Below are 27,531 nucleotides of genomic sequence, written 5' to 3' on the forward strand. Positions count from 1 at the left end.
CAGCATAGAAGGAAAAATGAGCACTAGACCTGTTGCCTTTTGAGCCACAACAGTGGGATATCATTGTTTTGATGGGATTCAATGTTGAATATAGAAGAGTAACTTTCAGATTTTCTAGGCCTGACATCCATCCATCTGGGACTTCCCAACTTGAATAGAAGGGTTAGGTTCTGAAGAATAGTCAATTTGGACAATGTATCTTAGCACAAGCCAGGAATTAATGTGTCTGATCTGCATTTTCTCTGCAGCTTGAGATGACTGGTCATATACTTCCTGAGGAACAAACTTCTGCTTGTTGAACCACATGAATCACTCCATGGTGATTCAATGCCTGACAGAGGTTGTGGTGGAAGAAGAAGCGCACAACAATGCTGGTGATTTCAACTCTAACATTTGCGATCACTCTGCTTGGACTATCTAGGACCTCAGAGGCAGCCATAGCTGCTTCTAAAAGAGAGAATGATCACTGGGATAAGAATCATGGCAGGATTTCAGATGTACCCCAACAGAAAGTAGAACAACAGTTGGAACCCCTGTTGCTGTCTAAGCAATGCAACATCCCTCCAGACAACCGCTTTGACTGTGCCCCAGAGAAGCTTCTCTCTCAAGATGAATGCCAAGCTCGGGGATGTTGTTATGTTCCTGTCTCTTCCAAAGAGCCATGGTGTTTCTTTCCTACCAATTACTCTAGTTACAAAATGACAAACCTAACTGCCACCCAGACTGGCTACACTGCCCATTTGATCCGCAGTGCTCCTTCTTTCATGCCAGATGACATCATGAATGTGCAGCTGGATGTGATCTTTGAAACCAAGGGGAGGCTTCACTTCACGGTGAGTAAGGACTATTGGGGGGGGGGGGTTGGTTTTTTTTAAAAGGAAGTCCAAGATACTCTGACATTAACCAAAGATGGAAGATCTTTATAACTCTCCAGCTCTCTGAGATTGTGACATTAAAACTTGGTGGCAAAATGACCACATTGTGATAGAATGAACTTTGTTTTCTTATTTTCTAAGAACAGAAAACCGCAAAAATAAAAAATGGGCACACAAGATCTAAAGGAGATAAACCTTAAAGGACATGAGATTTATTTATTTATTTATTTATTAGTCCAATTTATATACTGCCGTTCTCCGTAGACTCAGGGCGGCTTACAATGCATTATAGCAATAGCCTGCATACTTTTATGTATATACCTGCTTATTAGGGCTTTCGGCCCCCACTAAGCGGTGGTGTTCTATACAAAGCTGGCTTATTGCCTCCACAATCCGGATCCTCAATTTACCTACCTTGAAAGAATGGAAGGCTGAGTCAACCTTGAGCCTGGTGAGATTTGAACTCGCACTAATTGCAGGCAGCTGGCAGCTAAGTGCTAGCACTTAACAGCACTTAGTCCGCTGCACCACCGAGGCTCTTCCCAAACCTTTGCCAAAGCCAAAAATTGATTTTAATCCATGTTATGGGGAAGGGGATTAGAGAATGAGAATGGAAGAGGGAAGCTTTTGTGAAGCAAATTGTTCCTGTGCCTTCTCTTAATGCCACCATCCCTCATCATTTTTCAAAGTTGGGCTACTTAACATTAGAGATGGAGCAATTTCCCCTCTCCATTGGGAGCTTCTAACTCCCATTTCCACTCTTAATTTCTCACTGAACCTATATCTTAGGCTTTTTCTTATAATTTTATTATATCATAATAAACTATAGGGAAGAGAACAGGGAAGAAAAGAAGTGTAGGCTAAAAGTGGGGGGGAAGCATTGACTTCCAACTCTTTTTAGCACAGTAGAATAAAATAATAATATCACAGCATCAATTTTTTATTTTTGCATACTTACTATGTAGTAGCCATTTCTATAACAAAAATGTATCTAATCCACAAAACCCAAAGTCAAACTTTCATTTTTTTTCAATCTCAAGCATAAAATCCAGAAATGGTTTCCAAAGAAAAATAAAGTTGGGTGTATTCTTTCCTTTGATTAGAGCAGTGAATTTAGCCATCTCTACTAGTCCATCAGTTTTTCCAGCCATTCACCCAATGGAAATTTTTCCGTTTTTGTGCATAAAGCGTTCTTGCTACTATCAACATATGTAACAGCAAGGTTCTAGATTTTTTTTCAAGTTCTTTGTCCCTAACCTATCTCTTAGTGACATCAGGATTAAAGCCCATGATCCTCAAATTTTGCTTTTTCCTGCTCTAATCCTAGGATAAAACCCTTTTGAGTTAAATAGAGATGGTAATTGCCAGGCTATGTGCCTTTGGCAATTCTGCCAGGACCAGAATTCACTTTCTTAAGTATCTTAGAATTTAAAAAATATTTTCAAATGCTAACGAGGTGATTAAGTGGCTGGGTACATACATCAGGTTAATGTATTACGTGATTTATTTGGCTTTAACTTAATAGTTTGCAGAAACTCAGTTAGTATACTGTATGAAGCATAATTATGGTCTAGCTAGGATTGCTCTACCTAGCCCAGGCTATCACTAGATGGCAGCAAAGAACTGAAGTTTTTGATATTGCTTTGCTGATATTGAGCCAATGACAATATGTGTAAATCCAGCTAATTATGGTTTATTTAATAAATCACAATAATGCATAGCATGGCTTTATGTGATTGGTGACTCTTAGATACATAATTAATTCCTTGCTTTTCTCTGTGATCAAAACACATCCAGCATATGCTAATACTTCAAATACATTATGTAGATATTGTAGATATGTATGATGTAAGTATCTAAATTATTCATTATGTATATATTTTCTGAAATCTAAAAACAGAAATTATAAATGAAAGGCATTGCTACAAATTCAGAAGTGATTGACGCTTATTTCCAAGCAAAATCATATAAGAGTGCAGCCTTGAATTTATTTTATATAGTTTATAAATGGCTCTGCTTATAGACGTCTGTTTTAGAAATAACAGTCAGGTTGCAGGAATATCAAATGTCATATTAGATCAATTGAAAGGTGAGAAATCAATTAGCCAGGCAATAAAAAGCCCTCTTGAACCAAAGAGCTGGATTTCATTGTAACTTCAAACTTCATGCTAACCTCCTTTCTTTCATCTCACAAATGATTTAGAAGTAGAAGCCAAGTCCCTTTGAAACTTGACTGGATTTTTCTGACCACCAATTTTTGGAGTAGCATCACATAGTTTTTGTGTCTCTTCCACTGCAGCTTAAGGATCCAGCTAGGAAACGCTATGAAGTTCCTTTAGAAACCCCCAAGACAATCAGTAAGGAATCCTCGACTCTCTATTCTGTGCAGTTCTCTGCTGATCCCTTTGGCCTCATTGTTTTTCGACAGTCCAATGGCCAAGTTCTGTAAGTAGCTCTGGACTTTGTTCCTCCCAAGTATTCCTCCAGTACAGTGTATTTAACTAAGAGAAAATCATCAGTGGTGGGTTCCAACTAGTGTTACCACCGGTTCTTTTCACGCACGTGCTTTGCGTGCGATTGCCATGCGCGTGCTCACCTCGCTTGCACATGCGCCAAACTTACGCTCCACGCAAGCACATTAGGTTTCTGCCCAGCTGAGGTGCGGCAATCCACTCTGCGGTGCCTATCAGCTGGGCTAAAAACCAAGAAATAAAGGTAGGAATAAAGCGGGGGCGGGTGGGAGGGCCTACCTCCCAGTCACAGAGAATTGGTTCGGTGACGTCACATTGTCACCACTACTGGCTCGGCTGAACTGGGAGCAACCCACCACTGAAAATCACCCTAATGAAGGTTGAATAGCTGTATGGCAATAATATAGGGAAACCTGAATGTGTGTGTGTGTGTGTGTGTGTGTGTGCGAGAGAGAGAGAGAGAGGGAGGGAGGGAGAGAGCGAGAGCACTAAATTAGTGTTTCTGTTCTGGATGTTGAAGGACCATTTTCATATTATACTCCAGGGTTTGCCTTCACCTAAAAGGCAAATGGGTATCTGTATCATTTGTGAATTTATATTTTGCATATAAAGCACTGCACCTAATGTAGAATATGTGAAATAGCCTTTAATGACTACATCTCTAACCAGCATTATTGAGGCACTGAGTTGAATTTTATCTTTTCTGACATGCAGTTTCTCTAACTCCAGATTTCCTTCTTCCAGTCTTTCCCTCAGATACTTTAATCAGGCCAATTCTGGGCTATGTACCAAAAATAGAAAACCGCAAATAGAACCTTTTACAAACAATTTAGAAACCACTCCAGAAATAATCATAAATAGATGAATGTCCACAATCATCCCGAAGGTTTGTTGAAACAAAATAGTTTTATTGAACAATCCTGAACAATAGGAGATAGGAGCATCTCTGGGAACCTCATGTTTCATAATTGAATTTTTAAAAAATGAATTCAGGCATGCAGTAGCATCCTCTTGGATGGGGACACCTACCTAGTTCATCATGCAACCAGTGACTGGGTTAGATTAGATTAGATTAGATTAGATTAGATTAGATTAGATTAGATTACGACTTTGGAAGTAGCTTCCAAGATAGATTGAGATAAATCAAAGAAAAAAGGAACCTTATTTGTAAACTACTGGTGGATGTGTCCACTTTCTCCCAATAGGCTGAATACTACTGTGGCTCCTCTGTTCTATGCTGACCAGTTCCTTCAAATCTCCACTGCTCTGCCATCAAGTTTCATCTCTGGACTGGGTGAACATATGACCCCTCTTACTCTGAATGTCAATTGGACCAAAATTACTTTGTGGAATCGGGACGTATCACCTGCGGTAAATGACAGGAGGGTGGCAAGGTTTCCTGAAAAGGCAGGGTCTCTTAAGAATTTAATCAGGATGCTATGCAATCATCATTTGATCTTAAGCTCGTACGCTCAGTGCTAAGGATCAGATTTAGCATGCACTGATGCACAAATTTCATAGGAATAATTCCAGTATTTTGTGCAAAGTTGGCAAAAACTTATAAATAATGATGGGTAAGAAAAACCGCACAAGCATACAGTTACCTGGTGAAATGTGAGTTATATTCAATGGCCATATGATAGTAGGGCCTTTTGAAGAAAAAATAATGACAAATAGAATTAAGTTGTGTGGTTTGTCTGGAATTCTGAATAGTGTCACATTGCAAGATTAGGTGACAGATCTCATCTGGGCATTCTACTGTTTAATCGGCTTTAGTCTGCAATTTCGCCTTCCTATGGGAACCGTAGTTCTCTGCAAAGCTTTTGAGAGCTCTGGAGAGCATTCTCAGCATCTCATTTGCCTGTGAAATCCCACATTCTTGGCAAGAACCATGACAGATATAATCCTGTACTGGAGATTGGCCCTCTCTCTGTAGAAGTCTGGAAACAGAGTCAAAAGCTTGCTTGATCCAATTGCTTGATAGACTTTTTAGGTTGTCATTTAATTGGCACTTGAATAAAAAAAAAATAATGAAAAGGGGCCATCATGGAAAAAGTATTTGCTTGTTTGAGACTACCAAAGAGGTGCTAAAGCTCAAGGCATTGCTGAAGTGTTCCTGTCGTCCAATACAGCGTTGACCTTATTACAGTATTATTTCTGTGTTTCTAGCCCTCTGTCAATTTGTATGGTTCACACCCTTTCTATGTGGCTTTAGAAAAGGGCGGCTTGGCCCACGGAGTCTTCTTACTGAACAGCAATGCAATGGGTAGGTATTGTATCACATTCCTAATAGGCCAAGCTTAGATATGATCAAAATAACCTAACAATGATTTGTGTGTGCCAAAGCCATGTGTATTTGAAGGAACCATTTTATGATCTGGAGCAGAGATTCTGACTTTTTAATTTTTATTTGTGAGGCGAGTTGGGCTGAGAGAGAGTGACTGGCCCAAGGTCACCCAGCTGGCTTTCATGGCTAAGGCAGGATTTGATCTCACACCTTCCTGGCTTCTAGCCTGGTCCCTTAACCAGTAAACCAGGGGTCAGCAACCCATGGCTCTGGAGCCGCATGTGGCTCTTTCATCCCTCTACTGTGGCTGCCGGTCAGCTCCACAATTGATAGGGCTTTCGGTTAGGATAGGTAGAGGAAAAAGGATGCTGCGCTAGGAGGAGACTATAGTGGGGGAACCAGACTTCCGGTCGGCAGAGGAAAAAGGAGACCACGCTAGGAGGAGACACTATGGTGAGGGAATCAGACTTCTGGTCAGCTCCAGAATTGAACAGAGGGCTTCTAGTTAGGACCTTTGTGGCTCTTTGAGTATTTAGGGTTGCCTACCCCTGCAGTAAACCACTAGTCTACTAATCAAACTGGTCTACTAATTAAGGTTTGGATCATGTAATTGCTTTTTAGCCTCAGCAATTTAGCTTGTTCTATTAATTGCTATTTTGTGATTACTTACACTGTATAATAGCGTAACCCTGACTATTTATGTTGAGAATTAAGGCCGTTCATGATGCTAATTGCACTAAGACTCCGATCTGACAAATACTATTTAAGTTTCCTGTTCTTTCCTCAATAGTTAAGCACGGGCTGAATGTAAAAGGACAATATTTGTATCTCTTTCTATTAAAGGGAACTGGCTATAATGTGGGCAACAGTCTCATTGTCAGCATAGAGGCAGGAGTAGCCATTAAGCAGCAAACCAAGGCTGGGTGTATGATAATGGAATATGATGGATGTTGTGGGAGTAAAATCTTGCCAGTATCTCTGCAATGTACAGATGGTATGCTGTGTCCTTCAGCATACCATCCGCATACTAGTAGTGTTTCCAAGCCACTGTTTGTCTTGTAGATGTGTTACTGCAGCCCAGTCCAGCTCTGACATGGAGAACTACGGGGGGTATCTTGGATTTCTATGTCTTCTTGGGCCCAGATCCAAGCAGTGTGGTGCGCCAGTACATGGACGTTATCGGTAAGCATTTGCACCTTCCCTTACGTGAAGCTAGGCAGCGTTTTGAGGACTGGCTTCCTTTCAAGAACTACTACTTCTTTAGTAGTACTAAAGATTGGTACTAAACACTTCTGAAGGCACTGGCCACTTTTGTCATTAATACTGAGGTGTTCTGCCAGAAGATCTTTAGACAAACCGGCTGTTCTAACTTCTGGACTTCTATCAGAGTGTGGTGTGTTGGTGCTGGAACGTCTGAGAGATGGGAGAAATAACAGTATCCTGCTTCAGGTTTCTTTTGCACTGATTAGAAGCCTTACCCAACCTGGATGTTCTCCCATAATAGCATTTAGGCTTATATACTTCCCCAAGCGCTTTACAGGACTCTTCTGGGAGGTTTACAATGTAGAAGTCTTATTTGTGTATTGCTCCCAACAATCTGGGCAGTAATATGGACTTAAAGCTCCAGGGTTCTTAACAGTGGCCTGCAGAATTCTGGGATTTGAAGTCCACATATCTGGATGGTGCTCAGGAAAGAATAGATCAGTGTTTCTGAACCTTGGCACCTTTAAGATGTATGGACTTCAACTGCCAAGGTTGAGAAACATTGGAATAGTTGAAAATGTATCATTCATGAAGAACTCCCTCCAACAGTTACAATGGTAGAATAGTTTGGGGTAGATAGGATATCTTTTTTTATTTTTAATTTCTGAACTCCCAAAGGCTGGGATAAGAGATTTGAGAAGAGCCTTTGAACAGCCCTTTTGAAGTTTTTTTTTTTTTAATGCTTAGCATCTTTAGTTCCCAGAAATTCCCAGCCGATACATTGTACAAAACATAAGCAAGGCATCAGATCAAGAAAGGTTTCCCTGAAGAAATGTTAATCCACAGTTTGATAATAATGTGCTAAATCTATTTTATCTGTCCTTCGTACGTTTTTTTTTTTTAAAAAATCATTTTATCTTTGAAGAGTCTAAATCACAGGGCCTGCAATGACATTTTTCTCTCTCTTTCTACTCCATATGCCAACTTAATTTACATATTAGAAGCAGCCTTTTATATACCTAAGCGGCAACCCAAAACAGGGTCTTGGATATCAGCATAACCTTTAAAATAGCTATACTAGGTTGGGCTTGTGTTGAAAGGTTCAGATATATTGTGAGTATTTTATTGAAATTCTTTTTCTTATAATAGATTTGGGAATGCCGATGGTTTTGAGAGGCTTTGAATGTTGATTCCTCTCTCTCTCTCTCAAAATTCCTCCAGGCTACCCATTCATGCCTCCTTATTGGGCTCTCGGATTCCATCTCTGTCGCTGGGGTTACACTTCCACTGCTATTACTCGGGAAGTGGTAAAAAACATGACTGCAGCTCTTTTTCCCCTGGTAGGTGCTTTCTCTGAATTTTATCTGACTATCGCTTCTCTCTGACCCTTGGACTGGTTCATATATTTCCCTGAGCCATAATGTGGTTTATTTTGTAAAGTTCAGAGGTCCTTTTCCAATGCCCAGTCTATTGCTCAGGCAATCTCCTGCAATCAGAGATTAAGAAACACGATTGATGCAACAGCAAAATCATTATAAATGAATGGCGATAGGCCCAAGTTCATCTTAATGAATGCATAAAGGAGAAGGCAAGTTAAACGATACAGTTCAGCAAATATTTCTACACAAAAGAGAGCCAGTTTAGTCTAGTGGTTAAGGCATCAGGCTAGAAAGTGGGAGACCATGAATTCTAGTCCTGCCTTAGCCATAAAAGCCAGCTGAGTGACTTTGGGCCATTCACTGTCTCTTAGCCCAACCCACAACACAGGATTGTTGTTATTGGGAAAATAGAAGGAGGAGGAAGGTGTGTTGGATATGTTTGCTATCTTGAGTTATTTGTAATAATAAAGGCAGGGTATAAATAAATAGTTAAAATAAAGCCTACATATTACAATAAAATAAAATAGGATTCTACCAAAACTTCTGAGTTGGTTTTAGCTTGGTATGTTTTCTGAATTCAGACATCAATTTTTGTAAATGAGGATGAATGGATTGTGTCAACTCAGCTAATTGTAATTTACTTAATAAACCATTATAAAACAGATTATGGGCTAATGTAGTATGGATACCCATAAAGTGCCGAGGTGGTACAGTGGTTAGAATGCAGTACTGCAGGCTACTTCAGCTGACTGCTAGTTGCAGTTTGGCAGTTCCAAATCTCACCGGCTCAAGGTTGACTCAGCCTTCCATCCTTCCAAAGTGGGTAAAATGAGGACCCAGATTGTTGGGGGCAATATGCTGATGCTATAAACCACTTAGAGAAGGCTGTAAAAGCACTATGAAGCAGTATATAAGTCTTAAGTGCTATTGCTAGTGCTATTGCTACCCAACCTGTTTGAAGTAGTACAGCTTCCATGTCAGTGTAACACTCAAAGAGAATACTTGTTCATAGAGAAAAGTGAGGTGGGACGCAAATCTGCCCTCATCAGAATCTCATTCTTGGGCTCATAGGACGTACAATGGAATGATCTGGATTATATGGATGCTAAGCGAGACTTCACCTTCAACAAGGATGGTTTCAGGGACATGCCAGACATGGTGAATGATTTCCATCGTAATGGTCGGAGGTATGTCATGATTGTGGTAAGTTAATGAATCCTGAATTCTCCTTTGAGGTGCTTCCATGTAATGGTTCAAAATATTGCTGTATTGAAGTTGGCCTAGATTAGACTTCAGATTCTGATACTGCTGGTCTCTCCCAAAAGAGGTAGATACTGGTAACATTGAACGTAATTCCAGAAATGATACTAATTATAATATTCTGTCTTTGCTTTGTACCATCTCATATGTTGTATGTCCTTGAAAAGTTTGCAAAATCTGCTAGTTTTGTCCCACAGAAGTAGATGATGCAGTTCTAGGTCCAGCCCTCCCTAATGCAGGAGCAAGTCTTTTTGAAGGAAAATGCAATCTAGGGCAGTGGTGAAATCCAATTTTTTTTACTACCGATTCTGTGGGCGTGGCTTGGTGGGCTTAGTGTGGCTTGGTGGGCATGGCAGGGGAAGGATACTGCAAAATCTCCATTTCCACCCCACTCTGGGGCCAGCCAGAGGTGGTATTTGCTGGTTCTCCGAACTGCTCAAAATTTCCGCTACCGGTTCTCCAGAACCTGTCAGAACCTGCTGGATTTCACCCTGATCTAGGGTCTTCCGGTTTAGGAAGGATTCCTAGTTTGGTTGGAGATTCTCTAAGGCAGAATTCCTTGTCATATGTCAGCCTGTATTTGAGAAAGCCCGATCAGTTGCTAGAAGTATTGGAATGTAATTTAATGCATTTAGGGTAATTAGACAAAATCTTGAAAGCTTGTCAGTATTTCAAGCTTATACCTAACACAATCAAGGCAAAGTTGTTTTGAACTGCTTTCCAGCTTTCTGCATTTACAGGACTCAAATATATTTTCTCAGTATTCTTCCCCGTCTCTGAGTCAAACTAATACAGGTGATCCTCAACTTACAACAGTTCGTTTAGTGACTGCTCGAAGTTACAACAGCACTGAAAAAAGTTACAAATGACCATGTCAGAGTTCCAGAATACCCCTGACTCCCAGTAAAGACACTGAAGCAGGCATTTTCCAAAGTTCTCTTTACTAGCAATAGGTAAACTGGGACATCTGAGAAATCCCGAATCTGAAAAACCCAGGCTTTCCTTCAATAATACAAAGCTCCCAAAACCAACCCCTTTCTCCCCTTTCGGTCACATGCTCCAATCACCGTCGGTTTCACCTCGGCCCAGCCCCTGACCACTCCTCCTCCAGATGCTGGCTCACCCTGACCTTGACTGATAGTAAAAAATGCTATTTTGTCTACTAACTCCCGTCTCCTAAATCTCCCCTCCTACTTTCCCAAACATGAGGAGGTGGTAGCATTGAAGCTTCCGGCCTAATATGGCTTCCAAGGCTGACAGACCATTTTTCACACTTACAACCATTGCATCATCCCTATGGTCATGTGATCAAAATTCAGGAGCTTGGTAACTGACTCCTATTGATGACGGTTACAGTGTCCCGGGGTCATGTGATCACCTTTTGCGATCTTCTGACAAGCAAAGTCAGTGAGCAAGCCAGATTCACTTAACAACCGTGTTACTAATTTAACAAATGCAGTGATTCACTTAACAACAGTGGCAAGGAAGGTCGTAAAATGGGGCAAAATTCTCTTAGCAAATGTCTCGCTTAGCAACAGAAATCTTGGGCTCAATTAAAGTTGTAAGTCAAGGACTACCTGTGTTCTGCCACATTTGCAATCTTTTAATAGGTGGGGTCAAATGAATGGAAAAGTTATTTGTGTTCGGGGCAATGAAGAAAGTAGCTTTGTCAAAGGAGCCTCTACTGAAAATTTGGAAGGGAGACAGACAGGTGATAGTACAATATCAGTGTGGCGTTCTTATGTTTCAGTAAGATTGGGATGGTCCGATTATTTTTTCCTCCCCCAAGGGATTTTGGAGTTCTTGTTAAATTGCAAAGGGACTAGGTCTCTGTTTCCAATGGCAGGAATCAACATTGTAGGCTTTTAAAAATAATGGAATAAAGGGTTGGGAAACTGCATTCAGCCCTGAGGCCTCAGATTGTCTATTTCTACTTTTTAGAGTAAAAAGGGAAATTATACAGATTTAGAAAGCACGGAGAACTTTACATGTTCATGTATTTAGACTTTTAGAAAAGCAACAGCGGCACGAATGGCTTTCCGTACTTACATAACGGGTTGCTCTCTTTATGACCTTTTAATGTTCCATCCATGTTTTGCATTTAGAATGTGATAATCCACAAGCTGTGTGCTGTTGCCCAACTTCAGAAATGGCTGTTCCTCTTCCTCCTAAAATGTCAAGTTTGCTTCTGTTTTTCACCCTGTGAAAATGTCATAATCTGGACTCTCCACGTATAAATAAAGGCATGTTCATTTCCTATGCCTCGTGTGCTTTTTTGACAATCTGTCTCCCAACTCTGAAGTACTGCCAAGGTTTCGAAGAGTGTGGGGTTTGTTCCCTTGCTTGAGACAACTGTGTCCTGTGCCCTTCACATTTTCATATTCCTCTCAGATCCATTATGGCTAAACAGATGTCTCTCCCTCTGTTTCCTTGTAGGATCCAGGGATCAGCAGCGCCAGCCCCCCTGGCACTTATAGGCCCTATGATGAAGGCCTGAAACGGGGAGTCTTCATCGTAAATGCAACAGGACAACCGTTGATTGGAAGGGTGAGACTTGGGATCACCCATGAACAGGGGCCTGTGCAGAAGCAGTCACTGGGTTCAAATTGGCAGGAGTGACTGGCCAGTCAAAGCCCTGTTCCTGTTTACATGTATGCAATGAAACACACTGAAAAGTAATGGGCTTCATTTGCACAGTCCGCCCTACCATCTTGAAGCCAGTGACCAGTTCTATGGATACTCCTGCCATGAGCCTTGGTAGAGAAAGGATAAAGCTTCGGTGAGGAAGGTGCCATATGGTGAGATGTAAATCTGTAATCTAGTAGACCATGAAAGAAGAATAGAACAAAGGGAGGTGGGGAATATATTGTTTGTTTCCCTTATCAGCATTTCTCACATATTTCATGTCTTCCGTTGATCTTAAATCATTGAAATCCAGATATGAAGATACACATGTTGAATGCAGCTGCATTTGTAGTTTCACTATTATACAACATCATGAAAGGGCAATGGGTTCAACTTCCAAACAAGTGTATTTTTATTCTGACAATTAGCCTGTTAACTTTTTTATTGCTCCATCTCCAAAGATACACTAAAATGCATAACCGTAGCCTATTCAGAAGGTTTACTGATTTAGACGCATAGCTCTGGTTTTTATTTTCCAGGTTTGGCCAGGGCCCACTGCCTTCCCTGATTTCACCAACCCAGAGACTCACCTGTGGTGGTATGACATGGTCAAGGATTTCCATGACAAAGTGCCCTTTGATGGCATGTGGATAGTGAGTTTCCAATCCTGGGACTTGAATGTTGAACAGTTGGGAGACTTTCTCTTTGGTTGATGATGCTTTTGGTTCTTTAAAATGACTTTCCTGTCTTGGAAGTTCTAAATTAGAAAAATATAACACATGAATCTCCTTCTCTTCCTTTTTCTAGGACATGAATGAGCCATCAAATTTTGTAGATGGTTCCTTGGAAGACTGTCCAAACAACAAGCTTGAGAACCCCCCATATGTACCAGGTAAAAGGGGGAGCAGCTTGTTTGGGGGCGATGCTTCTGGCAAACATGGTCTAGTTCACAGATGTCAAACTCATGGTGTCATGTGACATTTTGTGACATTTTCCCCCTTTGCGGAGCTAGGGTGGGTGTGGCCTGTGTGTGAGGCATCTGGCCCGCAGGCCACCAGTTTGACACCCCTGGTCTAGTTGGACAACTAAGAAAAAAAGTGAAATCAAATTTGAGGGATAGAAAAAGACAAAGTGGGATAAAGTCCATACACGAAATACTTACTATATTCATTTTTTTGAAATTTAAATTTGTTAAAACATGGTTCCAGTTTAGTTCAGTTAAGAGTCATCTTGATAAATATGATAATTAAGATGGAAATCTTTCTTCCCACTCAGTGACTCTTAGGGGTGTGTGTGTGTGTGTGCATGTTTGTGTCTGGCTTTTTATATTGCCTTAAACCATAGTTTATTAGGACGCAGTGGCTCAGTGGCTAAGACACTGAGCTTGTTGATCAAAAGATCAGCAGTTCAGCGATTCAAATCCCTAGTACCATGTAACAGGGTGAGGTCCTGTTACTTGTCCCAGCTTCTGCCAATCTAGCAGTTCGAAAGCATGTAAAAAAAAATGCAAGTAGAAAAATAGGGAACATCTTTGGTGGGAAGGTAACAGCGTTCCATGCGCCTTTGGCGTTTAGACATGCCGGCCATATGACCATGGAGACGTCTTTGGACAGCGCTGGCTCTTCAGCTTTGAAACGGAGATGAGCACCATCCCCTAGAGTTAGGAATGACTAGCACATCTGTGTGAGGTGAACCTTTACCTTTAAACCATAGTTTGTTTTAATTATAATTTAACAAATCAGAGTGTTCTGATTTATATATAATATTAAATCTGAACTATATTTTATAAACTGCAGTGACTGAATTAACACATCTTATCATGATCAAATGAAACAGATTACCGTATTTTCCGGCGTATAAGATGACTTTTTAACACATGAAAATCTTCTCAAAAGCCGGGGGTCGTCTTATACGCCGGGGGTCATTCTCCTGTAACCAGGCAGACCAGCCCGAAAGGCTCTGACGAGCCTTAAATGGCTCTGGCGATCCAAGCTCTGACGATCTGCTAATCAGGCAACGCAGTTGGGATCGCCAGAGCCATGTAAAAAGAAAAAAGTTTTCCCCCTCCAGCTTGCTTCCCTTAGCTGCTAGTCGCAACGCTTGCCTTGCTTCACTTGCCTGAATCCATTCCATCAGCAAGCCACTCCCTGCCTGCAATCAAGCAAGCAGGGAGTTGTGGACTTCAACTCCCAGAATTCCTCAGCCAGCAAAGCAAAGCTGGCTGAGGAATTCTGGGAGTTGAAGTCTACAAGTCTTAAAGTTGCCAAGGTTAGAGACCCCTGTTCTATTGGATAAGTTTTTTTCCCCTTTGGGAGCTTAAAAAAATAGTTAATTGGGGGTTTTTTTAGTTGTTCTTTTTTAGACCTAGCCATTTAAAGTTTAGGAAGTTTTAAATTTAGTTTTCATATAAAAATAAAAATAAAATAAAATAAAATAATATTTGTGCAGCTTTCTGAGATTTAGTGTGTTTCTGTAGTGTTTCACTCTAACTACACAAACACACAAAATCTCACAAAGCTGTATGTGGAATTTTGTGTGTGTAAAGTGTGAAAGTTGGGTTTTGGGCTTTTTGTGGCTATGTGAGGTTCCTGCTTGTTGCAGGGGCCATTTTGGGTCTAGCACAGCTGCTTTTACATTGTGGGTGAGCCAGTTGATGTTTTTTAATTTTTGTTTGGTGTTCGTTGGAAGAGGGGTAGTCTTATACGGCGAGTATAGCCCAAACCCTATATTTTAACAGGAAAAGTCGGGGGTCGTCTTATACGCCCAGTCGTCTTATACACTGGAAAATGCGGTACCTATTGGCTTAGGATACTCTATGAACCAGCCATTGCGGATTTAAGAGGCTCTTTAAGTAATTTGATGGACCTGTGATTCAATGCGTGCTGGGCTTTTGTTTTTTTTCTTTTTGAGCACAGTACCTAAATAAATATGCAGACAACTAATTGTTTCTAATAAAACAGGACATTGCAAAAATTCTGGCAAATACCTGCCAGGTAGTTGAACAATAAATAGTTGCTAAATAACCTACAGTGATGAAGTTTTGGAGTACAATTTACAAAGATTTAAATAAAATTGAAAGAATATACTTAATAGCATAATTCCTACTGGTTTTCAGTATGGAAAATAAACATTGTTTACTGAAATACATTGTAGACATATGCATGTGGCTTTTAAAAAATGCAAGAGCTGACTCAAGTCTAGTTGGATTGAGACTGGATCATGGGTGGGTTGCTGGGGGTTCGCAGGGGTTCAGGAGAACCTCTAGCTAAGATTCTGTGCAGTTCGTAGAACCCCCAAATCCCACTCCTGGCTGGCCCCGCCCACCGGACCCCGCCCCTCCCAGGAGTCCCCATGCAGCCCATTTTGGATACAGGTAAGTACAGGGCACGTGTGGAGGCTCAGGGAGGGCGAAAAACAGGCCTACTGGAAGTTCAAGAAGGCTGGAAATGGGCACGTTTCCGGCCTCCAGAGGGCCTCTGGAGCCTGGGCTGGCAGTTTTCGCCCTCCCGGAGGCTCGAAAAAAGCCTCCAGAGCCCAGGTAAGGCAAAAATGCTTCCCCCCCTTCATGGTGCAGGAGACCGACTAGGCGACGCCCACCATGGCCTCACCCACCCAGCAATCAGGCAGAGAACCCCTTGCTAAAATTTTTGAAGTCTGAACTAGATGTGGAATAATTTCTTAGTGAACTTAATGAGCTCTGTATGAATCTTCTAGCCTCCTCCCTATAAGACCCAAGACGCAAGTAATCAAGACGGGATGTCTTTATACCACGAACAAGGGATCCAAAGCTCCCTGTCACATGTAAAAAAAACTTCACATCTTGCACAGCTTTGCCTTGCGGCCTCCACAATTTCATTGGCTATATAGTATTTCTCCTCCTAAATTTGCAGGTATGCTGGGTGGAACCTTGAAGTCAAAAACCCTCTGTGCCTCTAGTAAGCAGTACCTGTCTTCCCATTATAACTTGCACAGCCTTTATGGGTTGACTGAAACCATTGCAACACATGAGTGAGTATGAAAGGGAAATTCTGCCAGATAGATAATTGTTCCTCTGATCCTGCCCAAGAAATGGAGTTTTATACAAATTAAGGATAATACAGGTAGTCTGTTTAGTGATGGTTCAAAGTTGCAGCGACATTGAAAAAAACGATTTACAACAGGCCCTGACACTTACAACCAACGCAGCATTGCCACAATCATGTGATCAAAATTTGGTTGCTTGGCCATCAACATGTATTTACAACAGTTGTAGTGTCCTGGAGTCATGTGATTACCATTTGCGACCTTCCTAGTTGGTTTCCAGCAAGCAAAATCAAGGGGGGAGGGTGTTTAAGGTGGATTTACTTAATGACCGCATGATTCACTTAATAATAGTGTTTTGCTTAACAGCCATGGCAAAAAAGGTTGTAAAATTGGACGCAACTCACTTAACAAGCCCCTTGCTTAACAACAAAAAGGTTGGTCTCCTTTGTAATCATAAGTTGAGGACTATCTGTAATGCATTTTGGTATGGTGGACAGGAATTAACTATCTCAAGTTGCAAGTAAGCTACTAATTGAAAGGCAATGATTTATTATTGGCAGAATCTATGACTCCAGTGTTTTCAACATTTTCTAAACCTTTTGCAGTTAGCAATAGCATATACCACTTTATAGTGCTTTACAGCGGTAAAGCGCTATGCAGTTTACAGAGTCAGCATATTGCTCCCAACAGTCTGGGTCTTCATTTTATAAACCTCAGAAGGATGGAAGACTGAGTCAATCTTGAGCCAGTCAGGATTGAACTGATGGCAGTCAGCAGAGCCAGCCTGCAATACTGCATTCCAACCACTGTGCCACCATGGCTTAGTTAGAAGTGGGAAAGCTCCAGGTTCCAGATCCATTGAAGTCCTTCGATTACTTCTCTTCTGTTCTCAGTGCTTTGGTGAAAGTGCGAGGGAAGCGTCCGTTTGTGATCTCTCGTTCCACTTTTGCCAGCCATGGACGCTATGCTGGCCATTGGACCGGGGACATCATAAGCGTTTGGGAGCATCTATACTACAGTATACCAGGTACAAGTATTTTTAGAAACCACTTTGTGAACTTCTCCAAGTTTGTACCTGCCTATTGTGGATATTTTTTTCCCATATTCCTTCGGAATATATCAGAAGAAGATATTATCTGGAAAGATATAATACTGTGGTTCCTCCAGGTTTCTCAGCATCTCTCCTATTGCTTTCTAGAGTTTACCATTCAAGGTCTTTCCTAATCCACACTATCTGTCTTCTTAAAGCAATGCTGCTCTTCAATCTCTATGGAGTGCCATTAGTCGGGGCTGACATCTGTGGATTTCTGAACAGCACGACGGAAGAGCTGTGTGTGCGTTGGACCCAACTGGGCGCATTCTACCCTTTCATGCGAAACCACAATGACCGGGGAAGTAAGGTAAGCATGATGTCTCTGCGTATGCCTGGCCATTGTTTTCATTGGAGAAGGCTGGGACAAAATGGAACAAAGCAGCAGGTTGGCAGGCCATTCTGGGAGTGATCATCTCCCTACATCTAGAGGCACCAGGTTTAGGGAATTTATTTAGAAAGTTTAAATAGGATCTATGGGAAATCAGGTGGTACTGAACCATTTCTTAGAATTTGATTGATCTCTCTTATAACATCAGGTACAAAGATAGGTTGTTAAGGAAAGTCCATGAACTTTTCAACGTTCAAAATTGAAATAGACTTCAATTTATTAGGATTTTTCCTGTTAAGCTTGTAGCCAAGGCTAGTGTTCTTACTTCCATTGTAAATCAATGATGATGTAGCCTTTAGATTGAAATCACTGCAAGCAAGCATATAATAAATGATGTTTATGTGTTTGTGTTTTTCCCTCTTCTTTCTTAAAACTGAAAATAAATTACAGTCTTCTTTGTATTTGGAGCATACTATAAAATCTAGCTTTATAATAAGAAAAGTTTTAAAAAATGGTATGTAATGTGCATTTATCCAGTTGATGCACCAAAAGTTGATTTAGTGATCCAAGAATATTGGCTGAGAACTCTTAAGGCAGTATAATATTTGAAAATCAAAGAAATACAAATTTCCATAGGAAGCCATAACGATAGGCTTTATACTTCTTATGGACAAAAATAATAATCTCTCTTTCCACATACCTTCTTAATTGCAGGGCATCATAATTCTGTTTTAGTCAATCCTACATTAACTAGATCACAAAAAAACATAGGATTCATTTCATTTACTCATATGCACACTTACTTATTCAGAAGAAAATCCACCATCTTGCCACATGAACAACTGAATTAGTATGTAGTGTCTAAATTGTGTTCCTGCTGATACAGCACTGCAAGTTCAGTGGCTTTAATACTATCACTACTATGGCACCAAGCTGTGGGATAATGCCATAAGAGATATTCTGTGATCTGGTTTAACACTATATCAAGTTAAGGCTTCTTGATGGATATGGAATAAGCATCCCTGGCTGAATCCCAACCTTAAAATAAACCATAAAGTAGAGCCTTCTGGACTGATTTTATATACCATATTTCCCCCAAAATAAGACCCTGTGTTATACTTTTTTGAACCCCGAAATAACCACTTGGCCTTATTTTCGGGGAGGTCTTATTATTTTGGGGCGCGTGGAGCAAGACGGGGCTCCTCTTGCCATCTTACCTGATTTCCAGCTCTGAGTTTAAATATTTTTGGGGAGGGCTTATTTTCGGGGAGAGGCTTATTTTAGCGCATGCACTCAAAAGCCCGATTTATTAATATAAATATAAATATTATCAGGAGACGTCTTATTTTCAGGAAAACAGGTTATATTAAACTAGAACCAAGTGAACCAGATGATGGTTATGGTATGAACTAGGCCTTAATGCCTCAATTCTTGTTACTTTATTCTTTTTTTTAGTGTCATATAAGGGAGAACGTGCTAATAGCAGGTAGAAAAAAGATTCAGTATGAAAAAGAACTTCCTGAATCCCTTCTTAGAAGAAATAGAAGAAATGTCATTTATGCCTCAGGAACCTGGTAACATGATTGCTCTCATTTTTTGCCTTTCTGTTTTGCAGTCTCAGGAGCCATATGCCTTCAGCCTGCAAGCCCAACAAGCCATGAGGAAAGCCTTTTCCCTGCGCTACTCCCTGTTGCCCTATCTTTATACCCTGTTCCACAAGGCCCACTCCACAGGCGAGACAGTAGCCCGTCCTCTTTATTTTGAGTAAGTCAGGGGCTGGCTGTGTTGTGAGGGAGGATGTGGCCTGGTGGATCTCAGCTAGCATTTGATTGAAATGCTCTGGAGCAAAAGCTTCTGAATTATTATAAAATAGCCTTCAGCGATGATCTTCCAAGTGAATTTTAAGGTAACTGCCATCGTGGTGGGAATTCAACATCAGGTAAGACTTGGAGGAAGTGTGGGATACAAGGCCGAAAGACAATTTCAAAATCTTTTACCTGTCCTCAAATAAAGATGTGGTGGTACTCTTGCTCAATTCTGGCTGAAGAAAATAGATCTACACGTGGGAGAAAGATCTTTTGTAATGACTTTTTTTCCCCCTTGATTGCCAGAGGTTCTTTGAAGTCCTGTGGTCATGTTCTTTTATCATTCTTGCAGATTCCCACAAGACACATATACATGGACCATTGATAGACAGTTCATGTGGGGAGCTGGGCTCCTCATTACTCCTGTGTTAGAAGAAGGGATAAGAAAAATGGCTGGCTATTTTCCTTTGGGGTCATGGTATGACATCACCACGGTGAGTGTGGGTTTTGGCATTCACAGAGGCTCAGATGGAATGTCTGTGACACTTTGCCTTAAGCAGCCATTAAACTTTACATACATGGCTGCAATTGATCTATTTATTCCTGTTCTGTCATCTTGTGCCTGCTCTTCTGCTAAGAGAAGTTGTTCTGAATACTCTTCTATAGTGTCAGCCCTATAGGTTAGGCAAGGCTAAAAAAAACCAATGCCATATGGGCCTAAAACTTCTTTAATTAGAACAGCCACAGTAGCAGAATTTTGTAAGTTTGGATGTGCTCACTGCTTGAGATTTCTGTCAATTTAGTTTTTTGGAATGGATGCAAGCCTCCCTTGTCTGATTCTTGCTTTGGTAGCACAAGCCCTGTCTTACATGACTTTTATATCTGTGGGCCTTCAGGGGTCTGTCATCCACAGCAAGGGACAGTGGATTCTCCTACCAGCTCCACTTGACACGATCAATGTCCATATCCATGGAGGTCACATTCTTCCTTTACAGGTCGGTCTAATATACCAATTCTTCTCCTGCCACTTTGCTGGAAAATAAGAGAATGGCAGCCCAATATTGCTGCAAGATTCTCTGGATAGAATGTTTTGTTTTGGTGTTTTGTTTTTTTTTTAAAAAAAGATTTGCTTGGGACGTGAGGAGGAGGGGAGGGAACGTACTAAGGTAAAGAAGGCTTTTAGGCCTTTCTGCTTTGATAGAGCTTCTTTCTCTACTGCAAATCTCTTCAGGAACCTGCTCTCACAACCACAGAGTCGCGCTCAAATGGAATGACTCTCATCGTGGCTTTGACACTGGATGGGGTGGCCAGAGGGGATTTGTTCTGGGATGATGGTGAAGGGCTGCTGACCTTTGAGAAGGGCGATTACACACAGATCTTCTTTCTGGCAAGAAATGTGAGTCTGGAAGTAACACATCTGATCATGGTAGCTAAACTACGCTAGCCAGAGCATATTAAATTTTAACCAGTTATTCCATATTTTGGATTACTTCAAGTACATATAGTTCTCAACTTACAACCATTTGCTTAGTGATCAAAGTTATAATGGCCCTGAAAAATGTGATTTATGACAGTTTTTCATACAATCGTTGCAGCATCCCCCATGGTCATGTGATCAAAATTTTGGACACTTGACAACTGGCGTGTATTTATGACAGTTGTTAGTGTCCCTGGGTCATGTGATCACCTTTTACAATCTTCTGACAAGCAAAGTCAACAGAGAAGCCAGATTCACTTAACGATCCTGTTACTTACTTAACAACTATGGTGATTCATTTAAATGTGGCAAGGAAAGTCATAAAATGGGGGCAAAGCTCACTTAACAACTGTCTTGCTTTGCAATGCAAGTTTTGGTCTCAATTGTGGTCATAAGTACTTTGTTTCCTTTCCTTTCATATCTGTGTAATAGTGTCATAGCAGGGCAGTAGATGAAATGGCGAGGCACAATATGCTGAAAACCCCTGTAGACATTCTAAGTCCATTTGAATACAAGAATTGCTTTCTCACTGGCCAAGTTGCTTTTCATTGGTGCCCTTCTACAGCTGAGTTATGACCCCAATAATAGCAGGGATCTGCCATTTTTTGTGGCCAAGGGCCACACTTGAATTTTGGCAGGTGTACTCTTGGCCACACTGAAAAAAGTAGGAAAGTCAGGGGTGCCTGAGCTTTGGGTATTAAATACTTTATATTAAGTGCAATTGATAAGATTTCCAGTAGTTGATGTTCACTTCAGAAAAGGCTCTTAGGACTTCCATGGGTTTGTCTATTTATTTATTTAAGAAAATTTATATTGCCACCCACCTCACTCTTGGTGATTCCAGACGACTTACAAAGATAAACCCTGATAATAATAAAAACAGTAACACTTCCTGACAACAACAAACATATGAGCCACTTGATGAGGTCCATATCACTCAGAGATCCCCAGGCCCACTGGCAGGGCCATATCTTCAGGATCTTGTGGAAGAGTGTCAAAGTGAGGGCCAATCTTATCGATGCAGGGATGATGTTCTACAAGGGTGGAGGGTTGCAGGTTGTACTTTAAAGGGCAGACTGATCAGTTATGGTGAGATTGGATAGGAAGACGCAGTGGGCAGAATCAGTTGTCTTCAAGGATAGACTGATTAGCACATAGACACCACCTTAATAACCTTAATAAATGTGCCTTCTTGTAGCAATGTTATCCAAAACATGAAAATAAAGCTGAGAGTGGTGTAAATCTTCACACATTATTTCTTAGCTAGATGTTTCTTTCTAAAGATCATTCTTAACCAGGCACCCTGTAAACATGCAGCCCTATATCTCCAGTGACTATTTGGTAAAAGCTGTTTCTGCAGCTGTCAGGGTTCCAGGTAACACCCCCAACGAAATCAAACTCCAAGGCTTGAAGTTCCTCAAAGCTAACTTTTATTAGAGATGTCATATTGGCACATCTGGGAAAACCCAAATCTGACAGCTTCCGGGATTTCCACACCAAAAAGAAAGTTCAGGACCTTGCCCCTCTCCCACATGTCCACCCCACATCCAATCAGGTACCGTCTGGAACAGAAGATACCTCCTCATTCTTCTCAGCACAGCTGCAGGGCCCCATGGCCTTGACTTTCTATAAAGAATTTTATTGTGACTACATATCTTCTTCCCTCTATGCAACACCCCCTCCCAATTTCCCACAGTAGGATTTGTGGCAGGCCTGAAGCCTGAAGGCACAAAGGTAGAAAGATGGCTTCCAGGTCTGACAGCAGCTGCTGTGCAGTTCTAGGAAAAGGGACACGTTTACAAGGTTGTAGACAGGTGCTCCTTGGCCACTTTTTCACCCTACTTGAAGTATATACTATTGGTTGTTAATAATCGAACCTTTTCTTACTCTTATATTTCAGTCCTGTCAGTTTTTTAAAAAATTCCTCTCCCCTTGTCCTGATCCTTTGAGGATCAAGCTGCTTGCTGCTTATAAGTGTTTTACTTGCACTGCCAATTATATAGAAAAAAACAGAAAGACCTCGTGGGATCTCACTACCTTGCCATGTCACATCAAATCTGGAAGTTGTATTCAGCTGCACTACAGCAGGACGACATACATCACTGTGACAATGCAGAAAAAAAAATTCATGCAGCAATACTTCTAAAAATAATAATGCTCAAAAAAATCTAGATATTATTTAATATGCATCTAAGTATCATGACTCCCATCAAATTTGCATCGTGGTTCCACCCGCTGTGTCCCTTGCCCTCTCCAAAAGTTTGATCCCTGACCTCTGAAGGTTGCCTATTGCTGCACTACTTGCATCAACTTCTCCTTTTCTTCTTGTTGCAGGGTGTGCTAGTGAATGAGATTGTGCGACTCAGCAGCCACATAGATGGGCTCCTTCTGATACAGGTGCTAGTGTTAGGTGTCCCCAGACCTCCCCAGCGGGTCCTGGCAAATGATACCCCGGTCTTGGATTTTTCTTACCGTACTGACACCAAGGTAAGCATGTCCCTTGCACTGCAGATTTCTGCATGGGAACCCAGTCCCAACAATTGTGGATTCTTTCATCAATATAATTTATTGTTTTCAAAACATTCTTACTGTATTTTTTGGAGTATAAGATGCTCTGGACAATAAGACACACCTACCTTTTTTGGTGAGGAAAACAAGAAAAAGAAATCTGCCTCTGCCTCCCAGCAATTTTGCCTCATTGCAGCAAACAGCAAATAGCCTGCTTTACTTTCATTTTTGTTTTCAGCATAGCTTGATTAGCACAAGAAAAAACAAATCTGCTCCCAGCAATGTACCTCCTTGCAGCAAGCAGCAGAGGCCAGTGCAAAACAGCTGAGAACAAAACAGCTGAGAATCGGGAGGCCGATCCAATCAACTTGTGCTAATTAGGCTGTGCTGAAGCTGAAATGAGCTGTTTCTTCTTGCTGCTTGCTGCAAGGGGGTAAACTGTTGGGATGTAGAGGCCAAAGGGTGGGTCCAGTAGGTGGGTGGGGCCACATTCGATGTATAAGACGCACCTAAATTTTCACCCCCTTTTAGGGGGGGAAAGCGTCTTATACTCTGAAAAATACGGTAATTGTTTTTATGGTTTTTGGACTTGTAACCTGCCCAGAGTCATTGATTGAGCTAGGCAGCTGCAGAAATTGAATACATAAATAAAAAAATAACAACTTGCAGTGGTATCTTGCAAAGATTTTAGAGACAAAAATGGATTTGGAGACGATAGTTACGAATCTTCCTAGGATTCTCAAAACTAATTCCACTGTTGAAACAAGAGGTGGGAAACTCACCCACGGAAAGCAAGCCTCCTCCAGCTTTAGTGAAACTCCCAAAACTCTTTCCTTCTGTGACACTGAAGTAGCAAACTGCCTGGCTATTTATTGGTGACCATCTGCTTGGAAACTGAGTGTATTTCAGAGTTAAGAAACAAAGGTTGACAAATATTCTAGCTACCTTTCAAAACCTGATGGGGAATTTCATATAAAGTTAAACTTGACATTTCTTGAATTGGTTTATCTTCTCAATGCTTTTTCTTCCATTAAAATGTTCTATTCGATAATAAATTAGTTTTTTCTTCTATTAAAATGTTCTACTCGATAATAAAATAGGTTGAGTGTGTTTGGAGATTCCTAGGAAAAAAAGTGGTTTGGAGCAATTGAAAATAAAGGAAAATCTTCTCCTTCCAAGTCCCCTAGAACAGGGGTCCCCAACCAGCATCGGGCCGCAGCATAGCATCAACCGGGCCATGCAAACAAGCGAAGCCCCATCTGTAGGATGCAGGCAGCATGCAAACTCACGCCCCCTCTGGTCCACGGAAAACGTTTCTCCATGGAACGGGTCCCTGGTGCCCAAGAAAGTGGGGACCGCTGCCCTAGAAAACACTGCTACACTGCTACAGCCAGAATGTATATATTTATTTTGCATTTTATTATTTTTTTAGCTTGATTTTCCCCCCTTTCTTGCTGCATAAGGCTGAATATGGCCCTCAGCCCCAGTAATGGCTGCCCTGTCCGGCATTAATGCAGCATCTTTTCTGTACCTCCCACCCAGCTAGCAACAGGCCAATACAGGTAGTCCTCGACTTACATGCATTCGTTTAGTGACCATTCAAAGATACAACAGCACTGAAAATGTGACTTATTGAATCTTTTTCACACAACAATTGCAGCATCCTCATTGGTCACATGATCACAATTTGGACACTTGGCAACTGACTCATTTTTGTGAGGGTTGCGGGGTCATGTGATCACCATTTGCAATTTTCTGACAAGCAAAATCAATGGGGAAAGCCAGATTCACTTAACAGCTGTGTTACTGAGTTAACAGCTGTAGTGATCCACTTAACAACTGTGGCAAGAAAGATCATAAAATGGATCAAAACTCACTTAACAATTGTCTTGCTTAACGGCAGATATTTTGGGCTCGTTTGTGATTCTTAGTCGAGGATTGCCTGTGTTTCAAATGATATAAAGTGTAGATGAAGAGAGTTTGCACACCTCCTTTTTATTCATCAATTTGGATATGTATTTTTGTTTAGTTTTGTAAGGTAATTACTGTCACTAGATGATTTTCTTAAGTGCTAAGCAATAACTTCCATTAATTGCTGAGGACACATTTAATGCAGAAATTTTGCAGAATTCACATGGGAGGAGCTTATGTGTGGTTTGTGATACCCCAATTGCAGTTCAGTGCAGATAAGAACTTTGGTGTATTGAAGAAGCACCAGTGTACCATCTAAAGCAGGGGTCTCCAATCTTGGCAACTTTAAGACCTGTGGACTTCAACTCCCAGAATTCCTCAGCCAGCAAAGCAGAGCTGGCTGAGGAATTCTGGGAGTTGAAGTCCACAGGTTTTAAAGTTTCCAAGATTGGAGACCCCTGATCTAAAGCTCCATTCTCTCCTCTGCTTTTTAGGGCCATTCATAGCCGCATAAGTTATATTACTGCATAATATTTCTCACATTGATGACAGGATACTGTTTTGAGCAACTGTAGCTAACTTCCCTTGTCACTTCTCCAGGTCCTTACTATTCCACTCTCTTTGCTGATGGGGAAGGAATTTGTCATCACTTGGTCCTGAAAAGAAAAAAAAAAGATGGACAGACAATCTGAATGCAAGATAAACTTCTCTAAAATGTAAATGGAAAAAAAATTATTTGACGAACAAGATCCTTTGCTGTGGTGTTCTAGTAGGATCAGTAGGGCCTGCAGGAGATCTCCTATGCTCTATATCCAAGTTCAATATGTAACAATATTTGGGTTGGGTTGGATGCTACCAGCTTTCATGACTAGATTCACTAATGGTTTGAATGATCACATTTTTCAAATGTCACCTTCCCCTCCTAGAGAAGAATAAATAATTTCTGTTAGGAATGTTATAATATTTCCCGGAATTGCACAAGGAGTTGGAGTAGAGTAGCTGATCTTCAAGTGCCATTGGTTATATTCTGTAATTTTATAAAATTAAGGATGGGGAAAAGATCTCAGTGTAGAAAAAATGAAAGTGCCAAATGTCCTAACCAATGTACTGATTACATGCTACTGCATTAAGACAATAATTTGACAAACATGTCTATGTGTTAATGCTTTATACATTTATATAAAACCATTTGAAATAGGTCCTTGATCCAGACATTTTGACCAAAGTTTTCCTCAGTGTCAGATAGATGTTCTCACAGTAGCCTCAGGGGAGAATGCTTAAGCAGTTCTTTCTCTTGACAATCGATTGTTTCCCAGTTGCAATCTTTTGTTGAGGGAATAGCTTAGTTCTCCATCAGAAAAATGAGTTGTTCCAAAACCAGGCCTCTTTGAAACCTCTTCTCTATTCAAATTAGACAAATTATTGACTTGCCTGAATAGAGAAATCCAGGAATAAAATAGCTTCCTTTTTTTTTAAAAAAAATTGTTTGATTCCTTGCTGGCCCATCCTTTTCTTTCACTTCCAAAGACCTACCTTCTTACTTTCTATACATTTTTAAGCACTAAATCCAGAAATATTCATCTCCTGGAAATCTTCATTGTTCCAAATGAAGTTGGTGTGCTCCCTATACTATATTCATCTGCATAGTTGAGAGTTGCTTCTTGTTCGAAATCATGCAAGGATATCTAATGTAGGAGTTAGACAAAATGTTCTATAGAATTGTGTTAAAATAATATAACATGAGATCAGGGGTGGATTCTACTTACCTTTACTACCGGTTCGCTACGGGACCGCGTGCGCGCATACTCAGAAGCTTCTGTGCATGCACAGATCATCCATGATGATGTCCAGGCAGGTGGGCGGAGCTTCCCGCCGCTTTTACTACTGGTTAGCAAGAACTGGACCGAACCAGGAGCAACCCACCACTGCTTGGGATGCCATATAGTCTTACAAAGATTTACAGTGCAGCATTTTTGTCAGATGGTTATATTAAGAAAAAATAACTTAAAGTTCATTGGTTGGACAATTTGGTATGTTTTATATATTTGTTTTAAAGCAAGCAATGTGCTTTTGGCACTGATTAAAAGAGTTTGTGTGCTCCAGGAACAGTTCATAATTTCTCAGTTGGAACATGGAATAGGAAAATCAAGGAAAAGTTGAAATTGTCAAAATGGATATGATGTATGCTATTTTGGATGTCCTAGGAATGAGGGAATGTTTATGAACCAGAATGGGCCAATTTAATTCAGGCAATTAGATGTTTTGTGGTTCAGCCCATAAAATGGA

The 27,531-nt window shown here is 40.9% G+C and overlaps 1 protein-coding gene across 1 annotated transcript; it reads left to right on the top strand.

The window, feature by feature from the left end:
- The first annotated feature begins 254 nt into the window (after nt 1–254).
- On the top strand, nt 255–27,347 carry GAA (alpha glucosidase). The gene is made up of 19 exons (XM_070937685.1): nt 255–833; nt 3,175–3,320; nt 4,552–4,717; nt 5,516–5,612; nt 6,696–6,815; nt 8,058–8,176; nt 9,287–9,418; nt 11,912–12,022; nt 12,640–12,753; nt 12,908–12,992; nt 15,991–16,108; nt 17,017–17,150; nt 17,372–17,523; nt 19,160–19,308; nt 19,702–19,843; nt 20,246–20,344; nt 20,581–20,745; nt 23,161–23,313; nt 25,846–27,347. The coding sequence occupies exons 1-19, from the start codon at nt 369–371 to the stop codon at nt 25,903–25,905; spliced, it is 2,727 nt and encodes a 908-aa protein (XP_070793786.1). The 5' UTR covers nt 255–368; the 3' UTR covers nt 25,906–27,347.
- The last annotated feature ends 184 nt before the right edge of the window (nt 27,348–27,531 follow it).

This window comes from Pituophis catenifer, unplaced genomic scaffold, assembly GCF_029215685.1.
Source record: "Pituophis catenifer annectens isolate HBS135680 unplaced genomic scaffold, rPitCat1.0.hap2 SCAF_2, whole genome shotgun sequence".
In the NCBI taxonomy this organism is placed as follows: Eukaryota; Metazoa; Chordata; class Lepidosauria; order Squamata; family Colubridae; genus Pituophis; species Pituophis catenifer.